The 16,553-nt window shown below is 41.8% G+C and overlaps 1 protein-coding gene across 1 annotated transcript in view; it reads right to left on the bottom strand.

The window, feature by feature from the left end:
* Positions 1-5,106: 5,106 nt before the first annotated feature.
* LOC144509828 (nucleoporin NUP42-like) overlaps positions 5,107-16,553 on the bottom strand; it is a 20,800-nt gene continuing 9,353 nt past the window's right edge. The window contains exons 6-7 of the mRNA XM_078238700.1: positions 8,988-9,069; positions 5,107-6,795 (exon numbers count right to left, since the gene is read on the bottom strand). Of these exons, the coding sequence (XP_078094826.1) occupies positions 6,194-6,795; positions 8,988-9,069 (684 nt within the window). The 3' untranslated portion in view covers positions 5,107-6,193. The remainder of the gene's footprint in view (positions 6,796-8,987; positions 9,070-16,553) is intronic.

The raw sequence follows: 16,553 nt of genomic DNA, 5'->3' as shown, positions 1-16,553 counted from the left end.
TAAGCACAGTAAGAAGTCTCACAACACCAGGTTAAAGTCCCAACAGGTTTATTTGGTAGCACTAGCTTTCGGAGTCTCGCTCCTTCATCAGGTGAGTGAGGAGTTGTGTTCACAAACAGGGCATATACAGACACAAACTCAATTTACAAGATAATGGTTGGAATGCGAGTCTTTACAGGTAATCAAGTCTTAAAGGTAAAGACAATGTAAGTGGAGAGAGGGCCAAGCACAGGTTAAAGAGATGTGTATTGACTCCAGCTAGGACAGTTAGTGAGATTTTGCAAGCCCAGGCAAGTCGTGGGGGTTACAGATAGTGTGACATGAACCCAAGATCTTGGTTGAGGTTGTTCTCATGTGTGCGGAACTTGGCTATCTGTTTCTGCTCAGCGATTCTGCGTTGTCGTGTGTCGTGAAGGCCGTCTTGGAGAACGCTTACCCGAAGATCAGAGGCTGAATGCCCGTGACTGCTGAAGTGTTCCCCGACTGGAAGAGAACACTCCTGCCTGGTGATTGTCGAGGCCAACAGCGAACACAATGAGACAGCCAATGAACCAGAACAGCTGAACAACAGGGGGGGACAGCTCGACATCAGCACAACATCGTGGGCCGAAGGGCCTGTTCTGTGCTGTACTGTTCTATGTAACCGACAGAGGGATCCGCGGTGCAGCAACCGAAGAGGAAAGAGTCGAATTGGACTCCTCTGGAAGGCCGTTGCCCTTGACTGATCCAAGCTGTCAGGTGCGTCAATGCCAGATTCATCAGCCGCACTCACAAGACAGCGCCGAACATCACTCAAGCACAACGCAACGCCATCCGTGCTCTCAAGACCAACCGCAACATTGTCATCAAACCAGCAGATACTGAACAGAACGGATTACTGCAAAGAAGTGTACCGACAACTGAACAACTGTCTGAACCCGCAGATCCGACCAAAGAACACACCCGTCAACTCAACAGACTGATCAAGACTTTGATCTGGACCTTCAGAGCACCCTCCATGCTCTTATCCCACGTACTCCCCGCGTTGGAGATCTCTACTGCCTCCTGAAGATACACAAGGCAAACACATCCAGCCATCCCATCGTATCAGGCAATGGGACCGTCTGTGAGAACCTCTCCGGCTACATTGAGGGCATTCTGAAACACATTGTACAAAGAACTCCCAACTTCTGTCGCGACACTACGGACTTCCTACGGAAACTCAGCACACATGGAGCAGGTGAACAAGAAGCACTCCTTGTCTTGGCACTCTACGCCAGCATCTCCCACGACGACGACATTGCTGCAACAGTCTCAGTGCTCAACGCCGACAACTGCCAATCTCCAGATGCAATTCTACAACTCATCCGCTTCATCTTGGACCACAACGTCTTCACCTTCAACAACCAGTTCTTCATCCAGACACACGGAACAGCCATGGGGACCAAATTCGCACCTCAGTATGCCAACGTTTTCATGCACAGGTTCGAACAAGACCTCTTCACCACACAGGACCTTCAACCGATGCTATACACTAGATACATCGATGACATTTTCTTCCTTTGGACTTTTGGTGAACAAACACTGAAACAACTATATAATGACATCAACAAGTTCCATCCCACCATCAGATTCACCATGGACTACTCTCTGGAATCAATTGCATTCTTGGACACACGCATCTCCATTAAGGACGGTCACCTCAGCACCTCACTGTACCGCAAGCCCATGGATAACCTCAGGATGCTCCATTTCTCCAGCTTCCACCCTAAACACGTTAAAGAAGCCATCCCCTACGGACAAGCCCTTCATATACACAGGATCTGCTCAGATGAAGAGGACCGCAACACCTACAGATACTGAAAGATGCCCTCATAAGAACAGGATATGGCGCTCGACTCATCGATCAGTTCCGACGCGCCACAGCGAAAAACCGCACTGACCTCCTCAGAATACAAACACGGGACGCGGTGGACAGAGTACCCTTCATTGTCCAGTACTTCCCCGGAACGGAGAAGCTACGACATCTTCTCCGGAGCCTGCAACATGTCATCGATGAAGACGAACATCTCGCCAAGACCATCCCACACCCCCACTTCTAGCCCGCAAACAACCGCACAATCTCAAACAGACCATTATCCGCAGCAAACTACCCAGCCTTCAGGAGAACAGTGACCACGACACCACACAACCCTGCCACAGCAACCTCTGCAAGACGTGCCGGATCATCGACACGGATGCCATAATCTCACGTGAGAACACCATCCACCAGGTACACGGTACCTACTCTTGCGGCTCGGCCAACGTTGTCTACCTGATACGCTGCAGGAAAGGATGTCCCGAGGCATGGTACATTGGGGAGACCATGCAGACGCTACGACAACGGATGAATGAACACCGCTCAACAATCACCAGGCAAGACTGTTCTCTTCCAGTCGGGGAACACTTCAGCAGTCACGGGCATTCAGCCTCTGATCTTCAGGTAAGCGTTCTCCAAGGCGGCCTTTATGACAGATGACATTGCAGAATCGCTGAGCAGAAACTGATAGCCAAGTTCTGCACACATGAGGATGGCCTCAACCGGGATCTTGGGTTCATGTCACACTGTCTGTAATCCCCATGACTTGCCTGGGCTTGCAAAATCTCACTAACTCTCCTGGCTGGAGACAATACACACCTCTTTAACCTGTGCTTGGCCCTCTCTCCACTCACATTGTCTGTACCTTTAAGACTTGATTATCTGTAAAGACTCGCATTCCATTCATTATCTTGTAAATTGAGTTTGTGTCTGTATATGCCCTGTTTGTGAACACAACTCCTCACTCACCTGAAGAAGGAGCGAGACTCCGAAAGCTTGTGCTACCAAATAAACCTGTTGGGCTTTAACCTGGTGTTGTGAGACTTCTTACTTTCTATGGCCAAGCCAGTTCTGAATCCATCTAGCTAGTTTACCTTGATCCCATGTGAATTAACTGTTTGCACCAGCCTGCCATGAGGGACCTTGTCAAATGCTTTTCTAAAGTCTATGTAGACAGTATCCACAGCCCTTCCTTCGAATCAATTCTGTCACCTCCTCAAAAGACTATCAAATTAGTGAGACATGACCTCCCTCGTACAAAACCATGCTGTCTGTCGCTAGTAATACCATTCAGTTTCAAATGTGTATAGATCCTATCCCTAAGAATCTTCTCCAACAACTTCATTATTACTGACGTCACTGGTCTGTAATTACCTGGGTTATTCTTGCCACGCTTCGTAAATAATGGGGCAATATTGGCTGCCCTCAATCCTCTGCGACCTCACCTGTGGCCAACGAGGAAACAGATTTCTGTTAGAGGCCCAGCAATTTCCTCTCGTCTCCCTCAGTAATCTGGGTAGATGCCATCTGGCCCTGGGGATTTGTCTACCTTAATGCTTTTTAATACACCTAACACAGGTGGTGTTAAAAAGGTTACCTTTACTTAAAAATAAGGTACCAACACCGGATGAAATGCATCCAAAGTACTGAGGGAACCGGAGTGGTGCCAGAGGACTGGAGAATTGCGAACGTTACACCCTTATTCAAAAAGGGGTGCAAAAATAAAGCTGGCATTTACAGAGCAGTCAGTTTGACTTCAGTGGTAAGGAAACGTCTGGAAACTATTGTTCAGGACAAAATCAACAGTTACTTAGCTAAATATGGGTTAAATACAGAAAGCCAGCATGGATTCATCAAGGGAAAATCATATTTAACTAACACACAACAGACATGTGAGCAACATTCTAGCTCATGAAATAAAAGTAGGCACTTGGATAATCCGAGTGACAGGAAACAGAGCAATTATAGGTAACTGTTTCTCAGATTGGAGAAAGATTTATAGTGTTCTCCAGGGGTCAGTGTTGGGACACTTGCTCTTCCTGATGTATATTAATGAGCTGGTCTGTGGCAGGATTTCGAAATTTGCAGAGGATATGAATATTGGAAACATTGTCAACTGTGTGGTGATAGTCGAATGTTCATGTTGAACTTGGATAAGACACTAGTTAGGCCTCAATTGGAGTACTGCATCCAGCTCAAGGCGCCATACTCGAGGAAGGATATAAAAACATTGGAGAGAGTACAGAGGAGATTCATAAGAATGATTCTAGGGATAAATAATTGTTACTACGAGGATAGATTGGGGAGGTTGAGTCTGTTTTCCTTTGGAGAAAAGACTGAGGACACCTGATAGAGGTATTCAAGATCTTGGGGGATATGGACAGGGCAAACAGTGAGAAACTGTTCCCACTCAAGACAGCAACAAGAACTAAAGAGCACGGATTCAAAATAATTGGGAAAAGGAGTAAAAGCGATACAAGGAAACAACTTTTCGCCCAGAGGATGATTGGAATCTGGGATGAATTTCCTTAGAGGGTGATGGAGGCAGGTTCAATCAAGGCTTACAAAAGAGAATTGGATTGATAGCTGAAAATAAACAATATGCAAGGTTACAGGGATAAGGCTGGGGAATAGGACTACGTAGAATGCTCTCTTAGGAATCAAGTGCAGACTCGATGTGCCAAGTGGCCTCCTTCTACACAGATTCTGTGATTAGGGAGTACATACCAAAATTTGCTGGTGAAATAAAAATGCTCATTAGGCTCCTACTCCTGCTACTCTGGCAAAAAGAGATTTGCTGTCATTTGTATATCAAGTTTGTCTGTTTTACGCCATCCTCTGTGATGCCCGACATCCAAACAGACCGAGGTAGATTCATTTTTTTGCTGCATTCCACTTTTCTCTCTAGAAGAGAACTCAATCTTTTCAGCTTTGACCAGATGGCCGAAATCCTTACATTTTCTGTTTTGGATGTCACCTTTTTGGAATTCAGTTCAGTATTCAATGTAAACATGCTGAAAGAATGCGATCACAGGTAGATATTTTGGTTTGCAAGCAAGGAGAAACAAATTTCATAATGAATAATTAAAATCAGGAAATTTGCAGCCTTAAAATAAGGTGAACTGTAAACTTATAGATCTTTCCTACCATCTTATGTGAACGAGGAATGTTTTTGTGTCTTTACTCTGCAAGATCACTCGTGAAATTACCCATAATTTAGCCCATCTCTATTTATAAATATTTTTGTATATAACAGGCACTGTAAAATTCTGTATATGGCACTTTATTCTGATTTGCTAAATATCAGTTTGTACATATAAAGATATTAAAAGCAGATAAATAAGCAAAAACTATCTGCATACAATTGCAGATGAACACCATATAAACCATCTATGATTATCAGTTATTCACTGAGCGTGAAGGGCTTTGATACTCCCTGGTGAAGTGTTAAACTACTCTACGAAAGAAAAAGGCTCCTTCTTATTACTGCACGTGCACAGGTCTAAAATCAATGCCAAAGCAATATTGTCGCAAGAATGAATATTTAAACTATATATGTTTTAAATTAACAATTGTAAAAGACTCAAAAAGTACAGCGGGAATGGATGATTATCAGATCTTGTAAGGGTAGCTACACAATCCAGTGTTTCTAGGAAGCAAAATGTGAAATCACTGCTAATGTGCATATTTATAAATGAAATTTATCAGAACGCATCATTGTAAAATGTTATGCAAATTCTTATTAGAATAATTACAACAGGTATTGTGCATAGTTTAAAAATAAAAAAATGTACCATGCATTTATATGCTTGATTTTTTTTACATAAAATTGTACACATAATATAGATCTTTCCTGTCCAGTTAAAATAATCCATCCTATCGGCCATTCAAGAGGGGTTTTAACTTGAAGTTAAAAGATGAAACTGCTTTCTGTTTAGTGAAAACTCAGCATCTTGCAGTTACTGCTTGAGGTTTCAGCAGCATCCGACATTCTTCAGTCATCATTATTTTAATTTTAGATACTGTAAACATTTGTCAGGCTGCCCATTTTATCCTGGTTAGCATATATTTCTGATATGGAAATAACTATAGATTCTGGCTTTTCCAATTAGAAGTTGATATATTTGTGAATTTTCAAGTGGATAAGGTGAAGGGCAGAGATGGAAATAAGGATGGCAGGAAATAATTTAGCCAATAAATTACAACGTTAAATCCCTACTATTGCTGATGATTGTAGCAAATCTACTGAGAAGTAAAACAAATTTAGAAAGCTTAATTTGTTGCCTCAGTTAGTACATTGTTCAATGAAGTATCATGACAACTAATCAATTCAACTACATTTAAATTCAGCCAGATTCACACATTCAGAAGTTCAATGGGTGGTGGCCTTAAAGGGATCCTTCCAAGTGTGAACTTCTTTGCTTCAAATTCTTGTAGGTCTTCTGCTGAAAGCTCTGTCCGGGGTGTGTACAGCTTATCATATCCACTGACTGAATTATTGCTTACAGAAATATTTTGGGACGGAGATGCTGATACTGCACTGCTCCCAAAAACATTTGTTGGTGTTGTTGCATTGCTCCCAAAAGTATTTGTAGTTGTTGTTACAGTGCTTCCAAATACTGAGGATGTTGGTGCAGAACTCCCAAATCCAGTTGAAGCTGTTGTTGGGTTACTTCCAAATGGAGCAGAAGTTCCAAACACAGAGGTACCAGGAGTAGAACTGGTTGCAGAAATACCAAACACACCAGAAACTGGAGCTGAAGTGGAAGTGGGAGCTGCAAATGTAGATGTGTTTCCAAATGCTGAAGAGGAAGAAGCTGGTTTGGTTTCAAATCCTGACAGAGGAGGAACCAAAGGTGCTGAGGAGCTTCCAAAGCCTGACGTTGCTGTGGTATTGCCTAATCCAGCACTGGGTTTGAAACTAAATGTGCTGCTGTTTACAGAGCTGGAGGCAAAACCTTTGGAAAGAAACAAATCCAAGTAAGATTTCAGTAAAACACCAGGGAAGTAGATCTCTCAAATCACATACAAATGCATGGGGGCGGCACAGTGGTTAGCACTACTGCTTCACAGTGCCAGAGACCAGAGTTCAATTCCAGCCTTGGGTCACTGGGTAAGATCTGCACGTTCTCCCCGTGTCTGCGTGGGTTTCCTCCGGGTGCTCCGGTTTCTTCCCAGTCAGAAAGACATGCCGGTTAGGTGCATTGGCCATGCTAAATTTTCCTTCAGTGCACCTGAACAGACACCGGAGTGTGGCAACTAGGGGATTTTCACAGTAACTTCACTGTAGTGTTAATGCAAGCCTACTTATGACACTAATAAATAAACTTTTTAAAAATGCACAATTAGTTTACTTAAAACCTATTCATTAGGTCACACAAAGTTTGGCTTGGGAAATCAAGCAAGAGAAAACTTAGGGTGTTTCCAAAATAAAATTCCAGAGGTTTTATTTACTTCAACAATTCTTGCTGCAATTCACATAATTCATCTAACATCTTCTATTTTCTTTAAAAATTTCTCAAGCAAACAATCATCCAACTAACTGAACACTAATACTGACTTAGTACTGACACTATCTAACAGGAAGCAGAGAGTTGGAATAAATGGGTGCTTTTCTGGTTGGCAGCTGGTGACTAGTGGCGTGCTGCAGGGATCGGTGCTGGGGCCTCAAATGTTTACCATATACATAGACGATCTGGAGGAGGGGACCGAGTGTAGGGTAACAAAGTTTGCGGATGTTACAAAGATAAGTGGGAAAGCGAATTGCGTGGAGGATGCGGAAAGTCTGCAAAGAGATTTGGATAGGCTAAGTGAGTCGGCGAGGATCTGGCAGATGGAGTATAATGTTGACAAGTGTAAGGTTATCCACTTTGGAAGGAATAATAGTAAAATGGACTATTATTTAAATGGTGAAAAATTACAACATGCTACTGTGCAGAGGGACCTGGGGGTCCTTGTGCATGAATCGCAAAAACTCAGTTTGCAGGTGCAGCAGGTGATCAAGAAGGCAAATGGAATGTTGGCCTTTATCGCGAAGGGGATGGAGTATAAAAGCAGGGAGGTCTTGCTGCAATTGTACAAGGTACTGGTGAGGCCGCAACTGGAGTACTGTGTGCAATTTTGGTCCCCTTATTTGCGGAAGGATGTATTGGCCTTGGAGGGAGTACAGAAAAGGTTCACCAGGTTGATACCGGAGATGAGGGGGTTAGCTTATGAGGAGAGATTGAGTAGATTGGGCCTGTACTCGGAGTGTAGAAGGCTGAGGGGAAATCTTATAGAGACATATAAGATAATGAAGGGGCTGGACAGGGCAGAGGCAGAGAGATTCTTTCCACTTAGAAAGGAAACAAGAACTAGAGGACACAGCCTCAAAATAAGGGGGGTCAGTTTAGGACAGAGTTGAGGAGGAACTTCTTCTCTCAGAGGGTAGTGAATCTCTGGAATTCTCTGCCCATTGAAGCAGTGGAGGCGACCTCGTTAAATATGTTTAAGTCACAGGTAGATAGATTTCTGATCAATAAGGGAATTAAGGGTTATGGGGAGCGGGCGGGTAAGTGGAACTAAACCACTATCAGATCAGCCATGATCTTATTGAATGGTGGGGCAGGCTCGAGGGGCTAGGTGGCCTACTCCTGCTCCTATTTCTTATGTTCTTATATTCTGACATTACTATCTTTTTTATCATTACTTAATGTCTGGGCTTACTCTGCCCCGATATCCTCAAAATTTATCTGCCCATCAAGGTGCCAACAGCAAGTTTTATATTATATACTAGAGGCATTTCCTCTTTATCAACAGATTCACAACAGGTTCCCACACAACTCCCAAGCACTACAGCACTCTTATATTAGGTTATATTTTTCATTTTACTGCAAAAATATTGTTGCATTCCTTAAAGGTTTAACTGTGAATCACTTTTTTCTTAGTGCGATAAACTTCTTAAAAATGATATCTACTCAAAACAAAACAAGAGTAAAGTATTAGCTAAGTGGCCAGAGACAGACATCAATTTTGTGTTTTTTTTAAAAAAAGTGACAGCCTGTAAAATGATACAGGAAAGTTAACACCATAATCTTTCAGTAATTAAAAAATCCAGAGAAGTACATTCAGTTTTCGTACTTTCCTGTAGGAATTGCACATTAACACTGACCTGGTGAGCCAAACGTTGAAGTTTGCATTCCACCAAATCCTGTTGCAGGTTTCTGTTGGTTAGGTTTTCTCAACTCAGTATTCTGGAGAAGCAGAGAAAGAAATCACAAGTTATATTTTGGAAATTCTTAAAATAGAAGTAATCCGGATAACAGATTTTCCCATACACTACAGCTCAAGTCTATAGTGTATGGGACCACTGGCAGGAAGTCAATTATTTTACTAGGCAGCACAATACAATAAATGTCTATTATTAAAGAAGAGTTATAAACATTAGCGCACTAGTAATAAGACAACATGAGCAATTTATTAACTGCTTGATTATCCAGCTTCTATTAATGATGTCTGTGTTAAACACTGACATGAAATTAGTTTGCAGATCCAACTCCACTTTAGTGATCCAGGAGCCTGAACTATGAGATTCTCAATTCAGTATAAGACTAAAAACCATGAACGGTCATATAGTGATGCACATGGGAAGTAGAAAGGCTCACGATACAGTAGTTGGGAAATGTCTTCTAGGGTTGGGAATACAGCAGTGTCCTACAGTAGACAGAGTTTAACTCTGCATTTGGTCTGTGCAATATCAAACCCAGGAGCAGTGTGAGAGAAAAGCAGAAAAATGTTCCATTACAAAATAGGAGCAGTAGTCGGCCATTCTCCCCCTCAAGCCTGCTCTACCATTCAATAAGATCACGGATGATCTGCTTGCATTTGAGTTCCACATTCCCACCTACCCCCAATAACTTTTGATTGTCTTGCCTAACAAGAATCTATCTATCTCTGCCTTAAAAATGTTCAATGACTGACTACATTTCCACCCCCTTCTGAGACAGAGTTCCAAAGTCAGACAAACCTCAAGAAATTTCTCTTCATCTCTATCCGACAAGGGTGACCCTTAAATTTTAATACAATGCCCCATAGTTCTGGACTCGCCCACAAGAGGAAACGTTCACCTTGTGAAGACCATTCAGGATCTTGTATACTTTAAGTCTAATTTTTATATATTTTTTAAAATTTTATTAATTTTTATAACTCAGTCTTCTACATTCCAGTGGAAAAAGCCCAGCCTGTCCAACTTCTCCTCATAAGACAACCCACTCATTCCAGATATACTAATAAACCTCTGAGCTGCCACCTATGCATTTGCATCCGTCTTTAAATAAGCAAACCAAAACTGCTCATAGCATTCGAGATGTGGTCTCACAAATGCTCCATATAACTGAAGCATAACTTCCTCACTTTTATGTTCAATTCCTCTCGTAATAAAACAATAGCATTCCATTAACCTTCTTGATTATGTGCTGTACCTACATACAGCTTTTTGTGACATATGGACTAGAACGCCTAGATCCCTCTGCACTTTGGCATTCTGCAGTTGTGCTCCGTTTAAGTAATACTCTGCTTTTTCATTTTTCCTGCCAAAGTGAACAACTTATTTTCCCCACATTATACTCCAGATTTCTGCCTATTCACTCAACCTAACTATATCCGTCTGCAAACTCATGTCTTCTTCACAACATACTTTCCATCCTATCCTTGTGTTGCCTGCAAATTTAGCCACCATGCCTTCACTCCCCTCATCTAAGTCATTGTTGTAAACTGTAAAAATTTGAGGTTCCGCACAGAACTCCACTTGTCACATCCTGTCAATCAGGCAAAGGCCCATTTATACACACTGTTTTCTGTCAGCCAGTCAATCTTCTATCAACGCTAACATGTTACCCCCCACACCATGAGCTCCTACTTTGTGCCACAACCTTTGATGTGGTACCTTATCAAATGCCCTCTGGAAATCCAAGTACAATACATCTACAGGTTCCCCTTTATCCACAGTTCATGTTACTTCTTCAAAGAAAAGAACTCTAATAAATTGGTTGAGCATAATTTCCCTTTCATAGAACCATGCTGACTCTTCCTGGATTACAGTGTTTTTCCAAGTGCCCAGCTATAGACTCTTTAATGATTGACTGCAACACTGTCCACACAACAGATATCAAGCTAACTGGTCTATAGTTTCCCATTTTGTCTCCTTCCCACCTTGAATAGAGGGGTCAGTCTGATGGAATCATTCCAGAATCTAGGGAATCTTGAAAAATTAACAATGCATCTACTTACCTCATTAGCCACCACTTTTAAGACCTTGAGATGAAGTCCATCAGGACTTGGATTAGGATTGGTGTATTGAGATGGATAGGAAACAGGGTGGCAGACAGGAAACAGTAGGCATAAATAGGTGTTTTTCCGAATGGTAGGCAGTGACTAGTGAGATACCGCAAGGATCAGTGCTAGAACCCCAGCTATTCACAATTTATAATTGATTTAGATGAGGGAGTAAATGCATCATCTCCAAATTTGCAAATGACACAAAGCTGGGTGGAAGGGTGAGCTGTGAGGAGGACGCAGAGGTGCTTCAGTGTGATTTGGACAGGCTGAGTGTGTGGTCATGTACATGGCAGATGCAGTAAGTGGACAAATATTAGGCTATCCACTTTGCAAAAACCTGAAGGCAGATTATTATGTGAATGGCTATAAATTAAGAGAGGGGAATGTGCAACAAAACCTGGGTGTCCTTGTACACAAGTTGCTGAAGTATGCAGGCAGTAAAGGCAGCAAATGGTATGTTGGCCTTCATAGCGAGAGGATTAGAGTACAGCATCAGGATGACGTGCTGCAATTATCGGACCATGGTGAGGCCACACCTGACGTGTGCACAGTTTTGCTCTCCTTACCGGAGGGAGGATGTTCTTGCTCGAGGGAGTGCAGTAAAGGTTTACTAGACTAATTCCTGGGTTGGCGGAACTGACGTATGAGGAGATTGAGTGGGTTGGGATTGTATTCGCACGAGTTCAGAAGAATGAGGGGCGATCTCATAGAAACCTACAAAATTCTAACAGGACTAAACAGGGTAGATGTCAGGAGAATGTTCCCAATGGTAGGGGTGTCCAGGACCAGGAGTCATGGTCTACATATAAACCACTTAGGACTGAAATGAGGAGAAATTTCTTCACCCAGAGAACGATAAGTCTGTGGAATTCATTACAACAGATTGCAGTTGAGGCCAAAACATTGTATGTTTTCAAGAAGGAGCTAGATAAAGCTCTTGGGGAAAAAGGGATCAAAGGTTATGGGGGGAGGAAGGTGGGATCAGGCTACTGAGTTGTATGATCGGCCATGATCATACAGAATGATGGAGCAGGCTCGGAGGGCCGAATGGCTTACTGACCTCGAGACTTGTCAGCCACAGCTCCATCAGTTTGTTCAGTACAGTTTCCCTAATGATTGTAATTTCTCCAAATTCCTCTCTCCCTTTCAGCTCCTGATTTACATCTACTACTGGAATGCTTTTTGCATCCTCTTTGGTGAAGTTATTCATTCATTTCATTATCTAATTTTAATTCCCATTTCTCACTCAGAGGACCAATATTTACTCTTTTTCTTGGTTCTGTTTTTACATTTCTAGCCATCTCCCTCTCATATTCTAATTTCTTTCCCTGATTAATCTTAGTCATTTGCTGCCATTCTTTGTATTCTGACCAATCACCCGACTTGTCACTCATCTTTGCACAGTTATATGCTTTTTCCTCAAGTCTGATGCTTTCCCCAACTCCCTCAGTTAATTCTCCTTAGAATTTTTCTTTATAACAGGAATATGTTTATTCAGAGTATTCGGAAATATCCCCTTAAATATCTGCCACTGCTTCTCTATTGACCTAAACCCAGGTACATTGACTTGAAAAGGGGTAGAGAGAAAGAGGTGATTATTCCAAAAGTAAGCTCATTCATCTTAGCCACAGATGGAAAGTTCCTCATCTCAGTACGATTGTTAGACTCCAAACACTTTTTCATTCGAAGATGGAAACGGAAATTTTCTGCTCCTCAATTTTTTGAGAATCGATTAACTCAGTATAAGACTATGTATTAATTCTAATTATCTACACACATACCTCATCTATAAAAAAGAATGAAAAATACCTTTAATGGTGTATTGGGAGCAAATTTGCTAATGACCAGTTTGCCTCCAGTGTTAGAAAGTCTGCTCATAATTCAACTAATCCTAGCAATTTATTTTAGTTAAAGTCTATTCCTTGATATCATGCAATTATCATAGTGGCAGAAGGTGAAGGAGATGGACCTTGGTCTTTTACTGTCGAGCAATTCCGATGTGCCTACGCTCCTAAAATTCATCTTGTTTAATGACTTTAGAACATTAAAGAGGAATGGTCCAAACAAAGCTGATTGAGAAAATTCTATCGATACATCTCTCATTAAACTTCTACAAATAATTTTAATTAATTTGGATACTGTTTGAAACTTAGTATGAACTTTCTGTATACATTCAAAAAACGAATTAGAAGCAGGTGTAGGCCATTCGGTCCCTCGATCCTGCTCCACCATTCAAGATCATGGCTGACCTGATTGTGACCTCAACTGCATTTTCCCGCCTACTCCTTGGACTCCCTTGTTAGTCAAGGATCCGTGTAGTTTTGCCGTAAAAATATTCAATGACCCTGCCTCCACCAGTTTCTGGGGAAGAGAGGGCCAAAAATTCACAAACTACAGAAAAAAAGTCTTCTCATCTGAGTTTTCAAAATGTGTCCCCGAGTTTTCGTCTCTCCCATAAGGGGAAACAACCTTTTAGCATCCACCCTTTCAAGCCCCCTCAGGATCTTGTGTTTCAATAAGCTCACCCCTCAATCTTCTAAACTCCAAGCATGCAGGTCCAGCCTGTCCAATTTTTCCTCTTAAGATAACTCCGCATCCCAGCTATCTGTCAAGTGAGCCTTCTCTAAACTACTTCTAATACATTGATATCCTTTCTTAAATAAGGAGGCCAAAACTATATATAGTGTTTTAGATGTGGTCTCACCAACACCCTGTACAACTGTAGCAAAACATCTCATTTTAGATTGCACTCCCCTTGCAATAAACACCTCATGTGCCTTCCTAATCACTTGCTGTACCTGCACACTAGCTTTTCCTGATATACCAGGACACCAAGATCCCTCTGTCTACTGAATTCTGCAATTTCTCTCCATTTAAATAACATACTGCTTCTTTATTCGCCTTGCAAAAATGGACAAGTTCACATTTTTTCCCACATTATACTCCATCTCCTAAATTTTTGCCTACTCACTTAACCTATGTCCCTTTGCAGATTATGCCCTCAACACAGCTTACTTTCTTACCTAACTTTGTGTCAACAGTAAATTTAGCAACCGTGCATTTCGTCACTTCATCCAATTCATGGATATAAATTGTAAATAGTTGAGGCCCTAACACTGGTCCCTGTGGCATTCTATTTGTTACATCTTGCCAATTTGAAAATGGCCCCTTTATGCCTACTCTCTGCTTCCTGTTAGCTAACCAATCTCCTATCCATGCCAATATATTACTCCGTACACCATTTTGTGTAGCAATCTTTGATGTGGCACTGAGAATGTGTATAAGATAGATTGAGAAGAGGAAAGGGTTAAAATTGGGATGCGTAACTAGAAATCAGTTGAGGGATAAACTGGTTTTGGAAAGGGCCTGAGGTGAGGGCGACAAACGAAACTAATGATCACGTTAAAGAAACTGCTAATAGGTAATTGTGGTGCTGGCTTCGGAGGGCAGGGCCTTATCAATTGGCCTTTTGTCCTTGAAAGTAATCTAATCAGAAACTTTAACAGCCATGTCTTTACGTAGCTATCGGTTTTTGTTCTTGAAAGTAATCTAATCAAAATGTAACAATACAGCTATGCCCTTATTGGCTAACAGAAGTATGTGGATGTATCTCCGTCGGGTATAACTAAAAACTGTTTTGCAAGTCGGACAGAGACTCACGAACCCATGCTGGATGTGCATGGTCTTGCGATCTCTCCTCCGATGCAATAAAAGCTTTCGGAGAAATCTGTGTCTCTTCAGTTTTTGATCCGACTTCCGAAAACGAATTCTACAGCACCTTGTCAAATGCCTTCTGGAAATCTCAGTACAGCACACCCACAGGTTGCCTTTCCTCAAAGAACTTTAATAAATTAGTCAAACATGATTTCCCTTTCAAAAAAATCATGTTTACGCTACCTGATTGCATTGAGATTTTCTAAATGCCCTTGTATATCCTCTTTAATAGATTGCAGTAATTTACCTACAACAGATGGCTAACTGGTATTTAGTTACCAGCTTTCTGCCTCGCTCCTTTCTTCAACTGAGGAGTCATTTTCCAATCTGATGGGACTTTTCCAGAATCGAGGGAATTTTGGAAAATTAAAACCAATGCATTTACCATTTCAGAAGCCACCAGGATGAAGTCCACCAGGACCTGGAAACCTGTCAGCTTTTGGTTCTGATGGTTTTCTTAACACTCTTTCCATGGTGATTTTAATTGTTTTAAATTCCTCCCTTTCACCTCCAATTCACCGTTGTTTCTGGGATTTTGTGCATCTTCTACAGTAAAGATAGATGCAAAATATTTGCTCAATTCATCCGACATTTCCTTATTTTCCATCATCAGTGCTAAGGGGTTTTCACAGTAACTTCATTGCAATGTTAATGTAAGCCTTATTTGTGACTAATAAATAAACTTTAAATCATTAATTCCCTACTTCCACTCGCTAGAGGGCCAACGCTCACGTTACTTATTCTTTTTAACTACCTACAGAAATTCGTGCTGTTTTTATGTTTCTAGCTTGCTATCATAATAATTTCTCCCTCCTCATTAATAATCACTCTTCGCTGTTTTTTTTATACTCGGTCCAATCTTCTGACCTACCACTCATCTTTGCAGAATTACACACTTCCAAGTGTTTATGTCACAAATTATGAATGTGATCTTCAAGAAAAGTTACATGCCAAAACCAAGTGGTAGCATTGCCACTTGTCTGAAAGATTTAGTTTCAAGCCCTACCCTAAGACTTCAGCACAGAATCTAGGTTTACATTTTAGCACTGGGCAAGTACTTCATTGGTAGAGTTGCCACCGTTTGAATGAGGCAGTGCCTGTTCAGGCAGATGTTAAAGTAGTATCTATTGTATTACAACAAATTTCCATTTAATGTCAACTGAGTCAACAATGTTTTGCTTTAATGTTGTTTCTAAAACAGGGACTATGTATACATTTAATGTTGCAACATTCACGATAACAATTTGTCACAGAGTTCCTGTTCTGCGGCCTGCAAATCTCACATCTGCACAAGCAAATTCTGACATTTTCCCTGGTGCTGTTGGGGGTCAGTGCACCACTGCTGGGGATTTCTTTACCTGTCTGCTCTTCCCCCTCACTCCTGCTCCAGCTTTCAGCATACACTGAAGTTCCAGGACTTCCTAAGTTGCTTCCTGCAGTGATGGGGCGGCACAGTGGTTAGCACTGCTGCCTCACAGTGCCAGTGACCCGGGTTCAATTCCTGCCTCGGGTGACTGTGTGGAGTTTGCACATTCTCCGTGTCTGCGTGGTTTCTTCCAGGTACTCCAGTTTCCTCCCACACTCCAAAGATGTGCAAGTTAGGCAGATTGGCCATGATAAATTCCTTAGTGCCAGGGGGATTAGCAGGGTTAATAGGGCTTGGGAGGGAATGTGGGTCAGTGCACTG

This window comes from Mustelus asterias, chromosome 2, assembly GCF_964213995.1.
Source record: "Mustelus asterias chromosome 2, sMusAst1.hap1.1, whole genome shotgun sequence".
Lineage (NCBI taxonomy): Eukaryota > Metazoa > Chordata > Chondrichthyes > Carcharhiniformes > Triakidae > Mustelus > Mustelus asterias.
This window is presented reverse-complemented; position numbering and strand designations above follow the sequence as displayed.